General features: G+C 45.7%; 1 protein-coding gene across 5 annotated transcripts in view; it reads left to right on the plus strand.

The window, feature by feature from the left end:
- LOC129818383 (homeobox protein cut-like 1) overlaps positions 1-21,027 on the plus strand; it is a 240,202-nt gene that overhangs the window by 170,722 nt on the left and 48,453 nt on the right. For all 5 annotated transcript variants that reach the window (XM_055874238.1, XM_055874220.1, XM_055874230.1 and 2 more), the window contains exon 9: positions 20,631-20,679. In XM_055874238.1, the coding sequence (XP_055730213.1) occupies positions 20,631-20,679 (49 nt within the window). The remainder of the gene's footprint in view (positions 1-20,630; positions 20,680-21,027) is intronic.

The raw sequence follows: 21,027 nt of genomic DNA on the forward strand, positions 1-21,027 counted from the left end.
GACGGAACCAAACCATCAGCTCTCTCTCAGCAACAACTAACACAGAACATAACCATCAGCTCTCTCTCAGCAACAACTAACACAGAACATAACCATCAGCTCTCTCTCAGCAACAACTAACACAGAACATAACCATCAGCTCTCTCTCAGCATCAACTAACACAGAACATAACCATCAGCTCTCTCTCAGCAACAACTAACACAGAACATAACCATCAGCTCTCTCTCAGCAACAACTAACACAGAACATAACCATCAGCTCTCTCTCAGCATCAACTAACACAGAACATAACCATCAGCTCTCTCTCAGCAACAACTAACACAGAACATAACCATCAGCTCTCTCTCAGCATCAACTAACACAGAACATAACCATCAGCTCTCTCTCAGCATCAACTAACATAGGACATTTTTTTTTTTTTTTTTTTTTTTTTTACCAGGTAAGTTGACTGATAACACGTTCTCATTTGCAGCAACGACCTGGGGAATAGTTACAGGGGAGAGGAGGGGGATGAATGAGCCAATTGTAAACTGGGGATTATTATGTGACCAGGATGGTTTGAGGGCCAGATTGGGAATTTTGCCAGGACACCGGGGTTAACACCCCTACTCTTACGATAAGTGCCATGGGATCTTTAATGACCTCAGAGAGTCAGGACACACGTTTAACGTCCCATCCGAAAGACGGCACCCTACACACAGGGCAGTGTCCCCAATCACTGCCCTGGGGCATTGGGATATTTTATTAGACCAGAGGAAAGAGTGCCTCCTACTGGCCCTCCAATACCACTTCCAGCAGCATCTGGTCTCCCATCCAGGGACTGACCAGGACCAACCCTGCTTAGCTTCAGAAGCAAGCCAGCAGTGGTATGCAGGGTGGTATACCAATCAGCTCTCTCTTAACACAGGAACACTGGCTTTTCTAGCTTCAGAAGGAGTCTGTAATGGGATACAGCTGTATCCTCTGACGAGAGGGCGGGGTCAGCTCCAATTAGCAATGGGGGCCGACCAATCAGCTGCTTGGGGAATTTCAGGAAGCCACCCTGAAACACACACACACAAACAAAACCACAACACAGAAACAGGGGAACGTAACACGTTCTGCCCACAAATTTTCTATAGGATTGAGGTCAGGGCTTTGTGAAGGCCACTCCAATACCTTGACTTTGTTGTCCTTAAGCCATTTTGCCACAACTTTGGAAGTATGCTTGGGGTCATTGACCATTTGGAACACCCATTTGCGACCAAGCTTTAACTTCCTGACTGATGTCTTGAGATGTTGCTTCAATATATCCACATAATTTTCCTGCCTCATGATGCAATCTATTTTGTGAAGTGCACCAGTCCCTCCTGCAGCAAGGCACCCCCACAACATGATGCTGCCACCCCCGTGCTTCACGGTTGGGATGGTGTTCTTCGGCTTGTAAGCATAACCCTTTTTTCTCCAAGCATAATGATGTTCATTATGGCCAAACAGTTCTATTTTTGTTTCATCAGACCAGAGGACATTTACACACTTATGTGTGCAGTTGCAAACCGTAGTCTGTCTTTTATATGGCGGTTTTGGAGCAGTGGCTTCTTCCTTGCTGAGTGGCCTTTCAGGTTATGTTGATATAGGACTCGTTTTACTGTGGATAAAGATACTTTTGTACCTGTTTCCTCCAGCATCTTCACAAGGTCCTTTGCTGCTGTTCTGGGATTGATGTGCACCTTTCGCACCAAAGTATGTTCATCTCTAGGAGACAGAACGCGTCTCCTTCCTGAGCGGTATGACGGCTGCGTGGTCCCATGGTGTTTATACTTGCGTACTATTGTTTGTACAGATGAACGTGGTACCTTCAGGCATTTGGAAATTGCTCCCAAGGATGAACCTGAGGTCTTGGCTGATTTCTTTTGATTTTCCCATGATGTCAAGCAAAGAGGCACTGAGTTTGAAGGTAGGCCTTGAAATATATCTACAGGTACACCTCCAATTGACTCAAATGATGTCTTTTAGCCTATCAGAAGCTTCTAAAGCCATGACATAATTTTCTGGAATTTTCTAAGCTGTTTAAAGGCACAGTCAACTCGGTGTATGTAAACTTCTGACCCACTGGAAATTGCTCCCAAGGATGAACCTGAGGTCTTGGCTGATTTCTTTTGATTTTCCTATGATGTCAAGCAAAGAGGCACTGAGTTTGAAGGTAGGCCTTGAAATACATCCACACGTACACCTCCAATTGTACACTATCCTATCAAAAGCTTCTATAAAGCCATGACATAATTTTCTGGAATTTTCTAAGCTGTTTAAAGGCACAGTCAACTCGGTGTATGTAAACTTCTGACCCACTGGAATTGTTATACAGTGAATTATAAGTTAAATAATCTGTCTGTAAGCAATTGTTGGAAAAATTACTTGTCATGCACAAAGTAGATGTCCTAACCGATTTGCCAAAACTATAGTTTGTTAACAAGAAATGTGTGGAGTGGTTGAAAAACGAGTTTTAATGACTCCAACCAAAGTGTATGTAAACTTCCGACTTCAACTGTATGTGTTTTCTGGTCTATCTGTGTGATGTGATCAATCCGTTTATTCCAATTCAGAATTAAAAATATGTGTTTTAAGAGCAACAGTTCCAACCAAGACTTTCTATCAACTATAATGTATACAGTAAGATGTACAGTAGCCCCGAATATTTATCTGTACTGTTACTTAGGGTTGCACGATCAAAAAGCCTGTGTGTTTGTGTGTTCTGTAATACATCTGTGTGATGTGATCAATTTGTTTATTCCAGTTCAGAATGACATTGTTTATTATATTTTAACAGCAACAGTTCCAGCCTAGACAGGTATGTAAGAGTGTTTTTAATGGGGAAAAATAAACGTGGTAAGATATTTATGGGTATTTCATTGTTATTTGTTTTTGTCTATATTGCTTTTTTTTTTAGGCATAAGGGCAATGAAATGTACCGATATTTTCCTAAAGCTTGGGTCCCAGGAAAACATGGAATTTCTAATTTGGGTCCCAGGCTGAAAAAGTTTAAGAACCTCTGGTTTCAACACACACACATTATAGGCCTAATGATTTTGTTACAGCTGCCAATTTAGGACAAGGGTTAGTGTCCAGCTATTTAGAATGTAACACTAATCACGTTGGGAAAACACAAGATGTTTGGAATTGGCTAAGAAAATATTTTTCCAGTCTTTCGTTCATTGGGAGATGTTGTCGTCTTTGAGGCAGAGAAGAGTGTAAGTGGGATAGAGGGTCCCGTAGAGAGAAAGAGAGGGAGGGAGAAAGGGAGCAGGGATGGCAACAGTTTACTGAAGCTCATTATACATTCACTCCCTTTAACACACACTTACTTTACATTGACAGAATGCCCACATACACACACCATCAAACTCCCTACAGAAGCGCGGACAGATCACCCACGTCCTGTGTACACACACATACACACACACTCTGTCTCAGTGCTCAGACAGAAGGCCTTGTACCTTATCAATGGCTCCTTGTTCAGTCTCTGAGGGCGAATTACATTGGAGCTGAGAGTGCGCCCTGGAAACCAGTCCCCCACCGCCACAGTACCAGACAGCACTCTGTGAAGACCGGGTGTCCCAACAACATGCCTCTCTCTGCCTACTCCTCCTTCTCAACTCCTCTCTGGCAGGGCCATCCTCCTCCTCCCTCACTTCCTCTCTGGCAGGGCCATCCTCCTCCTCCCTCACTTCCTCTCTGGCAGGGCCATCCTCCTCCTCCCTCACTTCTTCTCTGGCAGGGCCATCCTCCTCCTCCCTCACTTCCTCTCTGGCAGGGCCATCCTCCTCCTCCCTCACTTCCTCTCTGGCAGGGCCATCCTCCTCCTCCCTCACTTCCTCTCTGGCAGGGCCATCCTCCCTCACTTCCTCTCTGACAGTGCCATCCTCCCTCACTTCTTCTCTGGCAGGGCCATCCTCCTCCTCCCTCACTACCTCTCTGGCAGGGCCATCCTCCCTCACTTCCTCTCTGGCAGGGCCATCCTCCTCCTCCCTCACTTCCTCTCTGGCAGGGCCACACTCCCTCATCCTCTCTGGCAGGGCCATCCTCCTCCTCCTCCCTCACTTCCTCTCTGGCAGGGCCATCCTCCTCCTCCTCCCTCACTTCCTCTCTGGCAGGGCCATCCTCCTCCTCCCTCACTTCCTCTCTGGCAAGGCCATCATCGTCCTCCTCCCTCACCTACTCTCTGGCAGGGCCATCCTGCTCCTCCTCCCTCAATTCCTCTTTGGTAGGGCCATCATCCTCCTCCTCCCTCACTTCCTCTCTGGTAGGGCCATCATCCTCCTCCTCCTCCCTCACTTCCTCTCTGGTAGGGCCATCATCCTCCTCCTCCTCCCTCACTTCCTCTCTGGTAGGGCCATCATCCTCCTCCTCCTCCCTCACTTCCTCTCTGGCAGGGCCATCATCCTCCTCCTCCCTCATATCTTCTCTGGCAGGGCCATTATCCTCCTTCCTCTCTGGCAGGGCCATCCTCCTCCTCCTCATTTCCATTCCTCACATAACTTCTACAGTATTTATTTTCTCTCACAATAAATGCACTGTACTCCTCTTTTTGAGTCTCCTCTCTTCATCTTCTACAAGACGGCACACCGTCACACCATAAAGCTTAGTATGATATCTTGGACCTAGGTGAAGTTGGAGAAAGACTAGAGAAAGTTTTCTCAGCTAAAGCTTAGCATTAGCATTCCTGGATGGAAAACAATGGGAGTGGTGGCACGCCTGTTAGCATGCTCAAGATAGCAAGCCTAAAATCCCTGCCCAGAGCACTTAGGCTGCTGGTACCCACTACTCACCTCTGGGCTGCTTGTTTACCTACCAACTACCCCCTTCCTCTCTCCCTTTCCCTCTTTCGCCATCTCTCTCTCTCTCTCTCTCTTCTTCTCCCTTTGGGGTCAGGTGCAGTAATGGTCACAGCTGGGAGCCAGACCCATACTTTCGTGCACACACACACAATCACACACACACAGTTTCTATGTTTTATGTGGATTGCGCTACTCCTAGTGTCCATCTTACTTCTGTAGGTTTTGTAATCCATGCAGTGAATCCATGCAGCTTCATTCTCACACACATGCGCACACCGCACACCCAAATTCACACACATACTCTTACTAGACACCTTTCCTTCTGCCTGGCCCCTCTGTGTGTCTGCCTGTGGCCGTCACTTCCACCTCTCTTCAGTCAATACTGTGTGTGTGTGCGTGTGCGTGTGCGTGCGTGCGTGCGTGTGTGCGTGTGTGTGTGTGTGTAGTGGTTGTATGGGGGGAAGGTTGAGCTGTAGATGAAAAAGCAGAGGGTTCTTGTCGACTTGTCTCAACGGGGGCTAGCCGTATGTTAAATAAACACAAGTGTGTGTGTGTGTGCTGTGTGTCGTGTGGTAATGAGCAGAAAAGAAAGGCGGAGACGAACGGGAGTCCTCAGAGGCCCCAGTCACAGTGCTTTGATCTGGGGCCTCCTCAATCCCACAACCCCACAGAACTCTGTATTCACTCAACGCCTCATACTCTGTCCATCTGCAGCTTATAGAGATATTTGACATTAAGGCCATATGATGTCTATGTTAATGCATTGTTCTTGTTTGCATAGGTCTAGATGCATTAGATGAAGTGATCCTGTTGTTTTCTAGTTTTTGATTTGCTTTGAGACCTTTAGTACATAAATAGCTTGTGGCATTGTGACTGTTAATGTGTTGTCTCTGTGTTGTAACAATGGAGGGTAAAGATCACACCAGCTCTAAGACCTATCAATATTAACACCCACCCCTGTTTGATGTCCTCAGAGCAGCTGTGACTGGCTGTCTTCGTGTCTGTCAAATTGTCTGTGCTATTGATTTTGATTTAGACCCGACCACGTCTGACTTCTCAATTGGGTTTCTGCCTTGATGTGCTGATTCCGCTGAAGTGTACTACTCTAGTTCTTTAGTCCTCACAGAACGGCGTCCTTTCTCTCCCTCTCTTTTTTGCTCTTCTTTTGTTCTTCGCACTCTCCTCTTCTTTAACCGCCTCGTTCTTTCTGTCTCCTGTTGTTTGCTCCTCTCTCGCTCTTTCACTCTCTACCTCTGTTTCTTTCTCTTTTAAACTCCTTCTCACTTTTACTCTTTATCCCACCTCGCTATATTTCTTTATTTCTCTCCCTCTATTTCACACACCCACATTCTCTCCTTCTCTCCCCCTCTGTTCTGTAGTAGAAGAAGGTAGGGGCTCAAGTGTACAGTAGGAGTATTTGAGAAGGAGAGAGAACTGCTCAAGCGTGATAATGGAACGCATCAATTCGCTACGCCGTTCGGGTACGACCCCCTCCCAAACCTCCCCTCCTCCTTTTTCTCCCTCCTCTTCCCCTCCCCCTTTCCTCCCCCTCCTCCTTTCCTCATCCCTTTCTTGTTTGTGGAGGAATGTCACTGTTTTGGCCCAGGCCCTCAAGGTGTCTATCGCCCCCCCCTTCCTTCCAACCCCATCCCTTGCTCTCCTCCTTTCCTCCCTCTCACGCCCGGGGCTCTCCATTGATGCAGAAAGAAGCCCAGGCCTCAGTGTTGGCGTGCAGCGATCTGAAATTTTAATGCACTGCTTTACAACACAGACACACACACACACACACACACTATCAACGAGGCGGCTGCTGGGTCAGTCTCCCCCGAGCCTTCCATATTTACCGCTCGGATGAGCACCGCAGCCCGCCCGCCCAGGCGCAGACACAGGCGCAGACACAGGCGCAGGCCCCGGATCAGGCGTAGACTGTCTGACTTATCCCTTCTCCACACACACACACACACTCTCCTTCTGACTCTCACATGCTCACACGCTCACACCTGCTCACCTAGAGGAGCTAGCTTGCTTTTGTTTTCAAGTGTGCCCTGTCTGTGTATGAGAGAGAGACAAGCACTGCTGTGAGTCACTCGTGTGTGTGTGTGTGTGTGTGTGTGTGTGTGTGTGTGTGTGTGTGTGTGTGTGTGTGTGTGTGTGTGTGTGTGTGTGTGTGTGTGTGTGTGTGTGTGTGTGTGTGTGTGTGTGTGTGTGTGTGTGTGTGTGTGCAGTGGATGCTCCTCCTAGTGGTGGGCTAGCATGACAGTATAAACACAAACCCTTTTACCCTGCGAAACACAGCTGATACACGTGACTTACCTGAATTCCCCATAGTCGATGAATGCTGTCCGCACACCGCAAAATACTTTATTCTTGCTATTTATGTTTGACTTTTGCTTACATTTCATACAGGTGCATGTCAAAATGTTCTTAGCCTTTCCTGATGATTTAGCTATTTTATTTTATTTAACCTTTATTTAACTAGAAAAGTCAGTTAAGAACAAATTCTTATTTACAATGGCGCCTACCAAAAGGCTTCCTGCGGGGACGGGGGCTGGGATTAAAAATAACATATTTAATAAAAATATAGGACAAAACACACATCACGACAAGAGAGACACTACATAAAGAGAGACCTAAGACAACAACATAGCACGGCAGCAACACATGAAAACACAGCATGGTAGCAGCACAACATGGTAGCAGCACAAAACATGGTGCAAATATTATTGGGCACAGACAACAGCTAGCTTTCATCACTTATGATATTACAGTAATACAAGATCTTTCTATTAAAAGTTGTTGTTTTTTGTAATAAGTATTTAGCCAGTATTGTGGAGCGGGACTCTACTAGTATTAGTACTCTTTCTATTGAGTACTGTTTGGGGAAGTGTTGAAAGCCTCATTTGAATTCAACTCCACCTTTTCGACTCACTAAAGTGCTTTTGAGAACCCCATGAAGGCAAATGTTACAGTCCTATCGATTAAGAGGGAGGGAGGTGTGTATGTGTGTGCGTATGTGCTTGCACACGTTTGTGTGCTTGTTCATGTATGTAAGGTAGCTAGTGTTGCCAACGGCTGAGGGCTGCAGCACACCTGGCTCTCAGCATGCCACCGTGTATCGCTCCAGTGGAGTCCGTTTTAGAAGAAACCCCAAACACCCAACTGTACTTTCATGTACAGTACAGACCATCGCACGGTTCCTTCTGTTCTATGTCGACTGAGGATTTTTGGAAGTGTGTGCCGTGGGGGGGTGCCTTAAATAGGTCTGGAATTGGCGACAGAGAGAAAAAATGTGCTGTGTCCATGGAGCTAAGAGGAAAATGTGCTGTCCGTAGAGCTGAGGGGAAAATGTGCTGTCCGTGGAGCTGAGAGGAAAATGTGCTGTCCGTGGAGCTGAGAGGAAAATGTGCTGTCCGTGGAGCTGAGAGGAAAATGTGCTGTCCGTGGAGCTGAGAGGAAAATGTGCTGTCCGTGGAGCTGAGAGGAAAATGTGCTGTCCGTGGAGCTGAGAGGAAAATGTGCTGTCCGTGGAGCTGAGAGGAAAATGTGCTGTCCGTGGAGCTGAGAGGAAAATGTGCTGTCCGTGGAGCTGAGAGGAAAATGTGCTGTCCGTGGAGCTGAGAGGAAAATGTGCTGTCTGTGGAGCTGAGAGGAAAATGTGCTGTCAGTGGAGCTGAGAGGAAAATGTGCTGTCAGTGGACAGTGGAGTACCCCGCATGCCCCTTCAGTAATCCAGCCATGCCAAAAATATTCCTAAATGCAATGTTTTGTCTATCTTTTATTTGGGTGATTTCTTGTTCTCAAATATGATATTATAATAAAGATATATAGTTCAATTATCTTTTCTACATACTCTGTGTCTGGGTTTAGTCATTTATGTTTTAAACGGGAAGCATTTTTCTATCGCGAAAATGTATTTCCAAAGAAATAATGGCGGCAACAATTCAATGAATACAGGGGAAACACGTTGAATTTGTGTGTGTGCGGATGTGTGTACAGTACATGCGTGTTTGCTGTTTGTGTGTGTGCAGGTGAATGTACAAGATGTGTGTGCTTGCGTGACTATATATATATGTGTGTGTGTGTGTGTGTGTGTGTGTGTGTGTGTGTGTGTGTGTGTGTGTGTGTGTGTGTGTGTGTGTGTGTTTCATGCATCCTCAGCCCCATTCTGTAAGAGGTAGAATAAGTAGAGAGAGCAAGGTAGAGCGTGATGGAGAGGGAGAAAGAGACGGTGAGAGAAAAAGTAGGCCAGTGAGTAGAATAGCTAGTGACTGCAGTGTCAGGCCAACTGTACAGGGGAGAGGCTGACTGAACACCTGGGGAAGTGTGTGGTGTGGGTGGGGGCTGTGAAGACACACTCAGCTGCCCAGGTGGCTCCAGCTGTCAGGGCACTTTTCCTCCACTTGCTGAGCAAAGGGGGTTGGGTGATATAACCTGCGCCTCAGTCTAGGCACTACTTTTTCATGCTCAATTGGCTCCTTTAGATGGAATTAGTTCTGGTGAAAACTTCACCCATAGTACATCATGTTCCTGTAAAATACTTTGTTTGAACTGAGAATGAATCCGTCATCCAGTGGGTTTTGACGTACCTGGCTCCTCACCCAAGACACACATATACAATCACACACACACACTCACCCCCACTCTCACACACCCTATGTGACCTCATTGCAAGTGCTGTGTGTGTGTGTGTGTGTGTGTGTGTGTGTGTGTGTGTGTGTGTGTGTGTGTGTGTGTGTGTGTGTGTGTGTGTGTGTGGTTAAGAAAACTGCAGTCTCTTGCTTCTCCTCAGCCCAGATTTGATGGGAGAGGTCTTAGATCATGGCGAGCTGGGCTCTTTGAGCGCGCCCGTCTGTGTTTTTGTGTCCTATTGATTGAGAAGTCTCCGCACATAGCAGCTCTGGCGCTTTGACAGAGGGCCATACTCTCGCTATCTCACACACATACAGTTGAAGTCGGAAGTTTATATACACCTTAGCCAAATACATTTAAACGCAGCTTTTCACAATTGCTGACATTTAATCCTAGTAAAAATTCCCTGTCTTACGTCAGTTAGGATCACCACTTTATTTTAAGAATGTGTCAGAATAATAGTAGAGAGAATGATATATTTAATATTTTCTTTCATCATATTCCCAGTGGGTCAGAAGTTTACATACACTCAATTAGTATTTGGTAGTGTTGCCTTTAAATTGTTTAACTTGGGTCAAACGTTTCGGGTAGCCTTCCACAAGTTGGGTGAATTTTGGCCCGTTCCTCCTGACAGAGCTGGTGTAACTGAGTCAGGTTTGTAGGCCTTGCTCGCACACGCTTTTTGTGGTGGCCACTCCAATACCTTGACATTGTTGTCCTTAAGCCATTTTGCCACAACTTTGGAAGTATGCTCGGGGTCATTGTCCATTTGGAAGACCCATTTGTGACCAAGCTTTAACTTCCTTACTGATGTCTTTAGATGTTGCTTCAATATATCCACATAATTTTCCTTTCTCATGATGCCATCTATTTTGTGAAGTGCACCAGTCCCTCCTGCAGGAAAGCACCCCCACAACATGATGCTGCCACCCCGTGCTCACGGTTGGGATGGTGTTCTTCTGCTTGCAAGCCTCCCCCTTTTTCCTCCAAGCATAACAATGGTCATTATGGCCAAAGAGTTCTATTTTTGTTTCATCAGACCAGAGGACATTTCTCCAAAAAGTATTATCTCTGTCCCCATGTGCAGTTGCAAACCGTAGTCTGGCTTTTTTGTGGCGGTTTTGGAGCAGTGGCTTCTTCCTTGCTGAGCGGCCTTTCAGGTTATGTCCATAAAGGACTCGTTTTACTGTGGATATAGATACTTTTGTACCTGTTTCCTCCAGCATCTTCACAAGGTCCTTCGCTGCTGTTCTGGGATTGATTGGCACTTTTCGCACCAAAGTACGTTCATCTCTAGGAGACAGAGCGCGTCTCCTTCCTGAGCGGTATGACGGCTGCTTGGTCCCATGGTGTTTATACTTGCGTACTATTGTTTGTACAGATGAACGTGGTACCTTCAGGCGTTTGGAAATTGCTCCCAAGGATGAACCAGACTTGTGGAGGTCTACAATTATTTTGCTGAGGTCTTGGCTGATTTCTTTTGATTTTCCCATGATGTCAAGCAAAGAATCACTGCGTTTGAAGGTAGGCCTTAAACATCCAGAGGTACACCTCCAATTGACTCAAATTATGTCAATTAGCCTATCAGAAGCTTCTAAAGCCATGACATCATTTTCTGGAATTTTCTAAGCTGTTTAAAGGCACAGTCAACTCGGTGTATGTAAACTTTTGACCCACTGGAATTATGATACAGTGAATTATAAGTGAAATAATCTGTCTGTAAACAATTGTTGGAAAAATTACTTGTGTCATGCACAAAGTAGATGTCCCAATCGACTTGTCAAAACTATAGTTTGTTGACAAGACATTTGTGGAGTGGTTGAAAAGAGAGTTTTAATGACTCCAACCTAAGTGTATGTAAACATCCGACTTCAACTGTGCATACAGTGCCTTCACATTTTGTTTGCATTGCAAAATAGGGCACCTATTGGTAGGATAGGTAAAATAAATTTTTAAAAAGCAGACATTGAATATCCCTTTGAGCATGGTGGTTATTAATTACACATTGGATGGTGTTCAATACACCCAGTCACTACAAAGCTACAGGCGTCCTTCCTAACTCATTTGCCAGAGAGGAAGGAAACCGCTCAGTGATTTCAACATGAGGCCAATGGTGAAAACTGATAGGCGAAAACTGAGGAATGATCAACAACATTAGTTATTCAACATTACTAACTTAATTGACAGAGTGAAAAGACGGAAGCCTGTACAGAATATAATATTCTAAAACATTCATCCTTTTTCCATCAAGGCACTAAAGTAATACCTCAAACAATGTGGTAAAGCAATTCACTTTTTGTCCTGAATTCAACGCATTATGTTTGGGTAAATCTATTACGACACATTACTGAGTACCACTCTCCATATTTTCAAGCATAGTGGTGGCTACATCATGTTATGGGTATGCTTGTAATCGTTAAGGACTGGCGAGTTTTTCAGGATAAATAAGAAACTAAATGGTGCTAAGCACAGGAAAAATCCTAGAGGAAAACCTGGTTCAGTCTGTTTCCACCAGACACTGGGAAATTTATTCAAATCAAATCAAAATCAAATGTATTCATAAAGCCCTTCTTACATCAGCTGATATCTCAAAGTGCTGTACAGAAACGCAGCCTAAAACCCCAAACAGCAAGCAATGCAGGTGTAGAAGCACGGTGACTAGGAAAAACTCCCTAGTAAAGGCCTTGGAAGAAACTTAGAGAGGAACCAGGCTATGAGGGGTGGCCAGTCCTCTTCTGTCTGTGCCGGGTGGAGATTATAACAGAACATGGCCAAGATGTTCAAATGTTCATAGATGACCAGCAGGGTCAAATAATAATAATCACAGTGGTTGTCGAGGGTGCAACAGATCAGCTGGCTTTTCATAGGCGATCATTCAGAGTATCTCTACCGCTCCTGCTGTCTCTAGAGAGTTGAAAACAGCAGGTCTGGGACAGGTAGCACGTCTGGTGAACAGGTCAGGGTTCCATTGCCGCAGGCAGACCAGTTGAAACTGGAGCAGCAGCACAGCCAGGTGGACTGGGGACATCAAGGAGTCATCAGGCCAGGTAGTCCTGAGGCCTGGTCCTAGGGCTCAGGTCCTCAGAGAGAGAGAGAGTGAAAGAGAGAAAGAAAGAATTAGAGAGAGCATACTTAAATTCACACAGGACACCGGATAAGACAGGAGAAATACTCTAGATATAACAGACTGACCCTAGCCCCCCAACACAAACTACTGCAGCATAAATACTCGTTGAGACAGGAGGGGTCGGGAGACACTGTGGCCCAACGATACCCCCGGACAGGGCCAAACAGGCAGGATATAACCCCACCCACTTTGCCAAAGTACAGCCCCCACACCACTAGTGGGATATCATCAACCACCAACTTACCATCCTGAGACAAGGCCGAGTATAGCCCACAAAGATCTCCGCCACGGCACAACCCAAGGGGGGGGCGCCAACCCAGACAGGAAGATCACATCAGTGACTCAACCCACTCAAGTGACGCAACCCCCCTAGGGATGGCATGGAAGAGCACCAATAAGTCAGTGACTCAGCCCCTGTAATAGGGTTAGAGGCAGAGAATCCCAGTGGAGAGAGGGGAACCGGCCAGGCAGGGACAGCAAGGGTGATTCGTTGCTCCAGAGCCTTTCCGTTCACCTTCACACTCCTGGGCCAGACTACACTCAATCATAGGACCTACTGAAGAGATGAGTCTTCAATAAAGATTTAGAAGTTGAGACCGAGTCTGCGTCTCTCACATGGGTAGGCAGACCATTCCATAAAAATGGAGCTCTGAAGGAGAAAGCCCTGTCTCCAGCTGTTTGCTTAGAAATTCTAGGGACAGTTAGGAGACCTGCGTCTTGTGACCGTAGCGTACGTGTAGGTATGTACGGCAGGACCAAAACGGAAAGATAGGTAGGAGCTAGCCCATGTAATGCTTTGTAGGTTAGCAGGAAGCCAGTGTAGAGAGGCTAGCACTGGAGTAATATGATCAAATATTTGGGTTCTAGTCAAGATTCTAGCAGCCGTGTTTAGCACTAACTGAAGTTTATTTAGTGCTTTATCCGGGTAGCCAGAAAGTAGAGCATTGCAGTAGTCTAACCTAGAAGTGACAAAAGCATGGATGAATTTTTCTGCATCATTTTTGGACAGAAAGTTTCAGATTTTTGCAATGTTACGTAGATGGAAAAAAGCTGTCCTTGAAACAGTCTTGATATGTTCGTCAAAAGAGAGATCAGGGTGCAGAGTAACGCCGAGGTCCTTCAGTTTTATTTGAGACGACTGTACAACCATCAAGATTAATTGTCAGATTCAACAGAACTTCTCTTTTCTTGGGACCTAGAACAAGCATCTCTGTTTTGTCCGAGTTTAAAAGTAAAACATTTGCAGCCATCCACTTATGTCTGAAACACAGGCTTCAGCGAGGGCAATTTTGGGGCTTCACCATGTTTCATCGTAATGTACAGCTGTGTGTCATCTGCATAGCAGTGAAAGTTAACATTATGTTTCTGACTGACATCACCAATAGGTAAAGTATATAGTGAAAACAATAGTGGTCCTAAAACGGAACCTTGAGGAACACCGAAATGTACAGTTGATTTGTCAGAGGACAAACCATCCACAGAGACAAACTGATATCTTTCCGACACATAAGATCTAAACTAGGCCATAACTTGTCCGTGTAGACCCATTTGGGTTTCCAATCTCTCCAAAAGAATGTGGTTATCGATGGTATCAAAAGAAGCACTAAGGTCTAGGAGCACGAGGACAGATGCAGTATCAAAAGAAGCACTAAGGTCTAGGAGCACGAGGACAGATGCAGAGCCTCGGTCTGACGCCATTAAAAGGTAATTTACCACCTTCACAAGTGCAGTCTCAGTGCTATGATGGGGTCTAAAACCAGACTGAAGCGTTTCGTATACATTGTTTGTCTTCAGGAAGGCAGTGAGTTGCTGCGCAACAGCTTTTTCTAAAATGTTTGAGAGGAACGGGAGAATGTGATATAGGCCGATTTTAGTTTTTTATATTTTCTGGGTCAAGGTTTGGCTTTTTCAAGAGAGGCTTTATTACTGCCACTTTTAGTGAGTTTGGTACACATCCGGTGAAAAGAGAGCCGTTTATTATGTTCAACATAGAAGGTCCATGCACACAATTCACCTTTCAACAGGACAATAACCTAAAAAACAAGGCCAAATCTACACTGGAGTTGTTTACAAAGAAGACAGTGAATGTTCCTGAGTTGCCGAGTTATAGTTTTGACTTAAATCTACTTGAAAATCTATGGTAAGACCTGAAAATGGATGTCTAACAATTATCAACCAATTTGACAGAGCTTGAAGAATTTCGAAAATAATAATGGCCAACTGTTGCACAATCTACAGTAGGTGTGAAAAGCTCTTAGAGACTTACCAAAGAACGACTCACAGCTGTAATTGCTACCAAAGGTGTTTCTACAAAGTATTGCCTCAGGGGTGTAAATACTTATGTAAATGAGATATTTCAGTATTTCATTTTCAATACATTTACAAAAAAGTTTTCACTTCATCATTATGTGGTTTTGTGTGTGGATGAGTGAGCATTTTATCCATTTTGAATTGTCTAACACAACAAAATGTGAGGGTATGAATACTTTTTGAGGACACTGTATATGCAGACTCTCACACACACACTTGAGCTGTTCCATAGAGGGCTTATAGTACTCTCTATCACACTCTCTCCCCCTCTCTCTCTGTGTGTGTCTTACACACACACACACACACACACACACACACACACACACACACACACACACACTCGCTCTCAAGCTGTTCTATGGAGAGCCCATTCTCTCCCACACCCACTCCTGCCCAGTCTCCATCTTTAGCGGAGCAGACAGACGGGGTGCGTGTGTGCTTGTGTGTGTGTGTCCACAGAGCCCAGAGCTAGTTGAGCTGGTGCAGGCAGGGCCTCAGTCTCACCAGAGCTGTGCACATTAATAACATCAGCCTAGCACCATGACAGGCCCACAGAGAGAGAGGAGGGAGGAGTGGGGCGTAGAGGAGGGGGGAGTGAGGGAGGGGAGGTGAGAGAGGGAGGGGAGGTGAGACAGGGGGAGAACAACAGAAGAGGATAGATGAGGAGAGAAGGAAGAGGAAGAAGGGAAAGGAAATGATAGGAGGAGAGAGATGGAGATGGTATGTTAGAGCGTATCTGTTCGGAGAAGGGGGTGCTGTGTGTACAGTATGTGTATGTACACGAGTGATGGGGGGAAAAATCGATACAGTTACATATCGGGGTATTATTTTTGACGATATATTGTATCGTTTTGACATTGCAATATTATTTTTGCGCTAGTTGGCTGTACTGGCACCAAATCTCTATTTTTCCTTCATCACTTGTTCTCCATCTTCTTTTTAGATAGGGTGCCGGTTTTGTTTTCAGCACTTTTCTTTCCATTACTGATCAAAACTTGTTTTCTCATGGCTCTCTCTTGTCCCTCTGCAGCAGACATATGGTGAGCAGTATATTTGGAACATCGGATCGCTATAAAATCACAATACCGAATCACAATACATATAAAATCATGAGATTCGCAATACATATCGTATCGGCACCTAAGTATCATGATAATATTGTACCTTGAGGCCCCTCGCAATTCCCAGCCCTATCCATGTAATTTGTGAGAGTGTCTGTTTCTGCGTATCTGGGAGATCTGGGGATTTATGGGAGTTGAGCTCGAGATGCATGTCGACAGGCGCTCCAATGAGAAGCCACAAACCCTGATAGCAGTCAGTCCCATTTCCTCAACCGATAAATGTCAGGTTTCTTCACGCCTATCCCCCCAACCCGTCACACGCGGGTTGTGTGTGTGTCCCATCCAGACACCCGCGCAGTGCTGTGACATGGTCTCGGGCGCGCTGGCGGTTGCCTTTGACGACGGTGGTCGTTTCTGCTCGGCCGGAGCCCCTTCGCTCCCTGGCGCCCTGATGTGTTGTGATTTGGCATCGTGCTAGGATGGGCCTTTTCTCTCTCTCTCTCTCGCTCAATTCTCAATTCTGTCTCTCCTATCTCTGCTTTGCTTACTCTTTCTCTCGGTCTCGCTCTCTCTCTCTCCTCTCTTTCTTACTGCTTACTGCTCTCTGTCTGTCTCTCACTCGCTTTATGATATGCCACAGCCCATGTCCCTGCACTCATCACCATCACACCCAGAATGGCTTGCTGTCAGATGAGATATCCTCCTCTCCTTCTGCTTCTGCAGAACAGGGACTGGCTAATGAACACCACACACACGTTTCCTCTAAGTTATTACATTAGGACTGGTGAGCCATCCCAAAAGAGCCTATTTATAGTGTTCTACAATGCTACGAAGGACAGCACAGGTGGACCTTGACAATATTGTTGCAAACCCCCACGGTGACACTGTAAGCAGAGCACCGGAGCTGGAGCAGTATAAACACAGCACTGGATTGATAGAGAGATTCAGCAGCAGAGCATGGCAGGCCTGGCAGCAGAACACACTCTGTGGTGTGTGTTTGGTTTTACTATCCTTGTGGGGACCAGAAGTCTTCACAAGGTTCGTAAAACAAGGAACATTCTGACAAGATGGGACATTTTGCCGGTCCCCACAAAGAAAAAGGCTATTTTGGGTTTAGTGGTTAGGTTTAGGGTTAGGGTTACAATTAGGGTTAGGGGTTAAGGTTAGGTTTAGGGGTTAGGGATAATAGGATTTTGAATGTGAATCATTTGTTTGGTCCCCACAAGGATAGTAAAACAAGTTTGTGTGTGTGTGTTGTAGCGCCAGTCGGACAGAACTGGAGCGTTTCACTCCAGATGTTAGCGAGAGCGCTATTTTGGGCGAGCACATCAACGGGGCAACAATACTTTATCAGCACTATGCTATTTCTTCCCTCTGAATATATGTTAACGTTTTTTTGTCCATGTCGGGAAGAATGGGGTCATATGGAGCGTTTGTATGTATGATATATCGCGTCCCATTCATGTCGCTGGACTTTGTAACCTGGCACATAGGAAAATAATGGTTCAGGGTGTTTTGACCAAAATGGTGCTTTACTAAATGTTACTTCCTGCATTGGTTGTGCTAGCTGTGTGGATGAGTGTTAAGGCTCCAACATTACCATTGTCTCCTGGGTCTGTGTGGTTGTTGTGGGTGGAAACTGTATTAAAAGCAGAGAGCAATATTGTGACGAGCAGCCCGGCCACAGTAGTGTGAAGAATGGCTGCGTTATCATGGCCTTCTATTCTCCTCCTCTCCTCCTACACACACACACACACACACACTACACACTACACACACAGAGCAAGAAGAACCAAGCCCCGGGGGCCATTTTGCCTCTCCAGTCGCAGAAAGGTTAAGCAACTCCACCAGAAGAGAGAGAGAGGAGTGAGTGAGTGAGTGAGTGAGTGAGTGAGGAAAAAAAGAGAAGGGAGGAAAGCAAACATCTCCAAGCCGACAGAGACTGTGCTGAAAGAGAGAGGGAGGAAAATGAAAATCTAATGGGCTAAATCTGTGAAATGTCGTGTTGGCCCAGGGGGATTGGGCTGTGAGAAAGGGGGCACAGGATATGAAGGGAAGAGATGGAGGGGGAGAGGGATAGTGGGGAAATGGAAAGGATTACCAGAGGCATATCGTAGTGTTCCGGACTCGTCCGGCCACAGAGCCTGACCGGAGGGGTTAACAGCTAATTTCTGACATGCGTTGGCGATGGAAAGGTCAGAGGGGCAGAGAGGAGAGGGCCCCGGCCCCTAGTTCAGTCCAGAAAACACACACATACCTCCAGCACCGCTACAGGCATCATCTGCACAACTTTGGTTCACTCTGGTTTAAGTCAGCTGAGGTGGTGACATTTTAATGTCAGCTATCTGGGTTCAAAATGCATCCAGGGTGAGCTCAACGGATGAAACCATATTCAGCACATTTGCATAGTTATGATTTAAGCTTTTTGAATGAGTGGTAGAGTAATTGTGGAGTCCCCAACACCTTGACCTACTGCAGTGTTCCCAAAGTCGCTGGGAGTCTTGTTCATAACTTCATGACATTTGAGTTCCATATTCAACACTTGAGAGCTGTGACTTTAAACTTGAATCCAAACCCCTGAACTTGAACCTGTGGCCATTAGCTAATGTATTTTGAAGAGAGAAAGCTACCACTCTCTACTACTCAACCCTCCCGTCTGGGAGCCCCACCAGACGCCAAGACAGGAAACCCTCCAGGAAAGGGGATATTGGAGGTTTTCAGGTGTGTCCCGCCGCTCACACTCCGTCCTTAAGGACTTCATTAATCAGCGTGTTTTCACAGCAGAGCCCATCTTAAGGCACAGAGGGCAAACACCTTGGAGTGGATTCAAGAGGCCCAGGCCTCACCGGTCCTCTGTAGTCTGGGGTCAGGGCCCGTACGGTCTGAATACGGTTCACTGTGGCTCACTGTACACAGGGAAGGGAGATGTTTGTTCTCTCTCACTGTGGTCTTACTAAGGTTTTACCGCGATCAGGTAGTGGACTACTGTGTGGGGATGTTGTGGGTTCCCAGAACTCGGCACGGTTGCAGCCAAGGAAAGTTCCGTACAAGGTGCTGCCTGTCTGCTCTACATCCCTGAGTCTCAGCCTTAGATTCCTAATTATCAGGGATTCCTGATTTACCCACTTCCGACATATACTCATTTGCTTTCTTCGGTTAGGGGTGGATTGTGCATCGGTGCCATGACCACAGATCACACGCTGGTAATACATATATTTTTTCCCTCTAAACCTAATCACTGATCCTCCACTCTGCGTTACAGCAGCATTTCCTTTCCCTAATTCTCAAATCCAGGCAAATCCAAAGGTATTTCATAATACTTTGCATCTGTACCTTGATTGAACTATCATATTTGGGTTGCATTAGTATCAAGAGCAGCACACACTGTTTATACCTGGCTATCTAGTTAATATCACAAAGCTTTGCCCTTATATTTCTCTCCAGCAGCTTTTCCAATTGGATTGTGTTGTCCAAATACAGAATGCTTTGAACAGTGGAGGAGAGGTAATGTTATATGATTTGGACTGCAGCCAGGGGGTTGTATTGGCCCGTGTGTGTCGTTTCCATCCACAACAGTATCGGTATAGCATTGCAATGTTTTATAGAAGCAGTTGATCTCCAGTGTATTATTAATAACAATGCATCTCAATGATAATCCCCGCTCATTACAAATATGCCGTGCACTTAAAATGTGACACGAAACCCAATTTACATCATGAAAAGCATTTAAACGTTATTATCTGTAATTAGATGTTGCCATTAAATTAAGCATGGCAACATTTGGCTCCACTCGGCGTGCGAGCGGTGCCACAGCCTGAGCCTGCCTAAATGTAGGGGGCCCACTGAGAGGAGACTGTTATCTGAGCCCTGCAATTCTGACTGGCTCGGGTAATTAAAAAAACCAAGGGTAGAAATACCACCGTCGTCCCAACAAACACACTCTCACACACTTGCAATTGGTTGACACGCCATAGTGTTTCTATTTGCTGGAGTGGATTTAACACCTGTTCCCCTATTGCCGAAAAGTGAATATCAATGTCAAATTCAAACGTGCACATTCAGTTCGGACTCTAGTAAATCCTATTGAGTCACTATGAACACTAGTCCAGTGGCTGGCGGAGGAGCATAAAGTGGGGGATAATACTAACCCTCGGAGCGTCCCTTTAACCCTGGGGTTAAGCATGGAGAGATGTGAATAAACACCTAAGCCGAAAGCCATTTGTGAGCTCTTGAGCCCGGCGCTAAACATAATGGAAAAATATGATATGAGATCAGTGTGTATTAAGACGATATTACTGTAATCCCTCTGTTTTACGGCAGGGCTTGTCCGCATGGCTCAGGAAGGGACCCAGTGGCAGGGTGGGAGACTGCAGGATTAGGGTGTAATTGAGAGGGGCTTAATGGGACAGGCCAGGGGGAAACGCAACAAGCAGCAAGCCAACTCTGGAGGACGGCGCAGCTCTCTCATACACACACACAGTAGGGACATATTACACAGTAACAATCCAGTCATGGATGTAAATATACATTGTATACATGTATACACAATTGTGTGGAAATGCACCTACAGAACGTTACAGGGCATGCAAACACTCAGTCCCACTCATGTGATCACTTCTCTTGTTGCTTGTGTGCCAAGCCTATTGTTGTTTGCCTACTTGTTGATTGCGTGCCTCTTCTTCCTGCAGGGCCAATGAGATTGAGGTGGTGATGTCAGACCTGGAGAGAGCAAATCAGGTGAGTTCCTGGCTGTTCTTAACACCTCTTCACAACCATCCTATCAAAGGATTCAAACAGACATACTACTCTTACACCCTTTGGCCTTAGTTTCAATGTATCTGAATAAGCGGCTTGATACAGGAGTTGCTCTGTTTCAAATGCATTCCAAATGTTATTCCTCAAAGTATGTAACATACTGAAGTATGAGATAAATGTCATATGAGAAAGGAAATATATCTAAGTGAAACTAGCCTCTTGAATAACAATGAAGACACACAAAGACTGCGCTATTAGAGGCTCTGCAGTGTGACTAATCTGGCGTTGCCTCTATCTTTGGCCTCCTTTAATGTATTTCTCCATGTTTTT

Source organism: Salvelinus fontinalis, chromosome 2 (genome assembly GCF_029448725.1).
Source record: "Salvelinus fontinalis isolate EN_2023a chromosome 2, ASM2944872v1, whole genome shotgun sequence".
Taxonomy (NCBI): Eukaryota; Metazoa; Chordata; class Actinopteri; order Salmoniformes; family Salmonidae; genus Salvelinus; species Salvelinus fontinalis.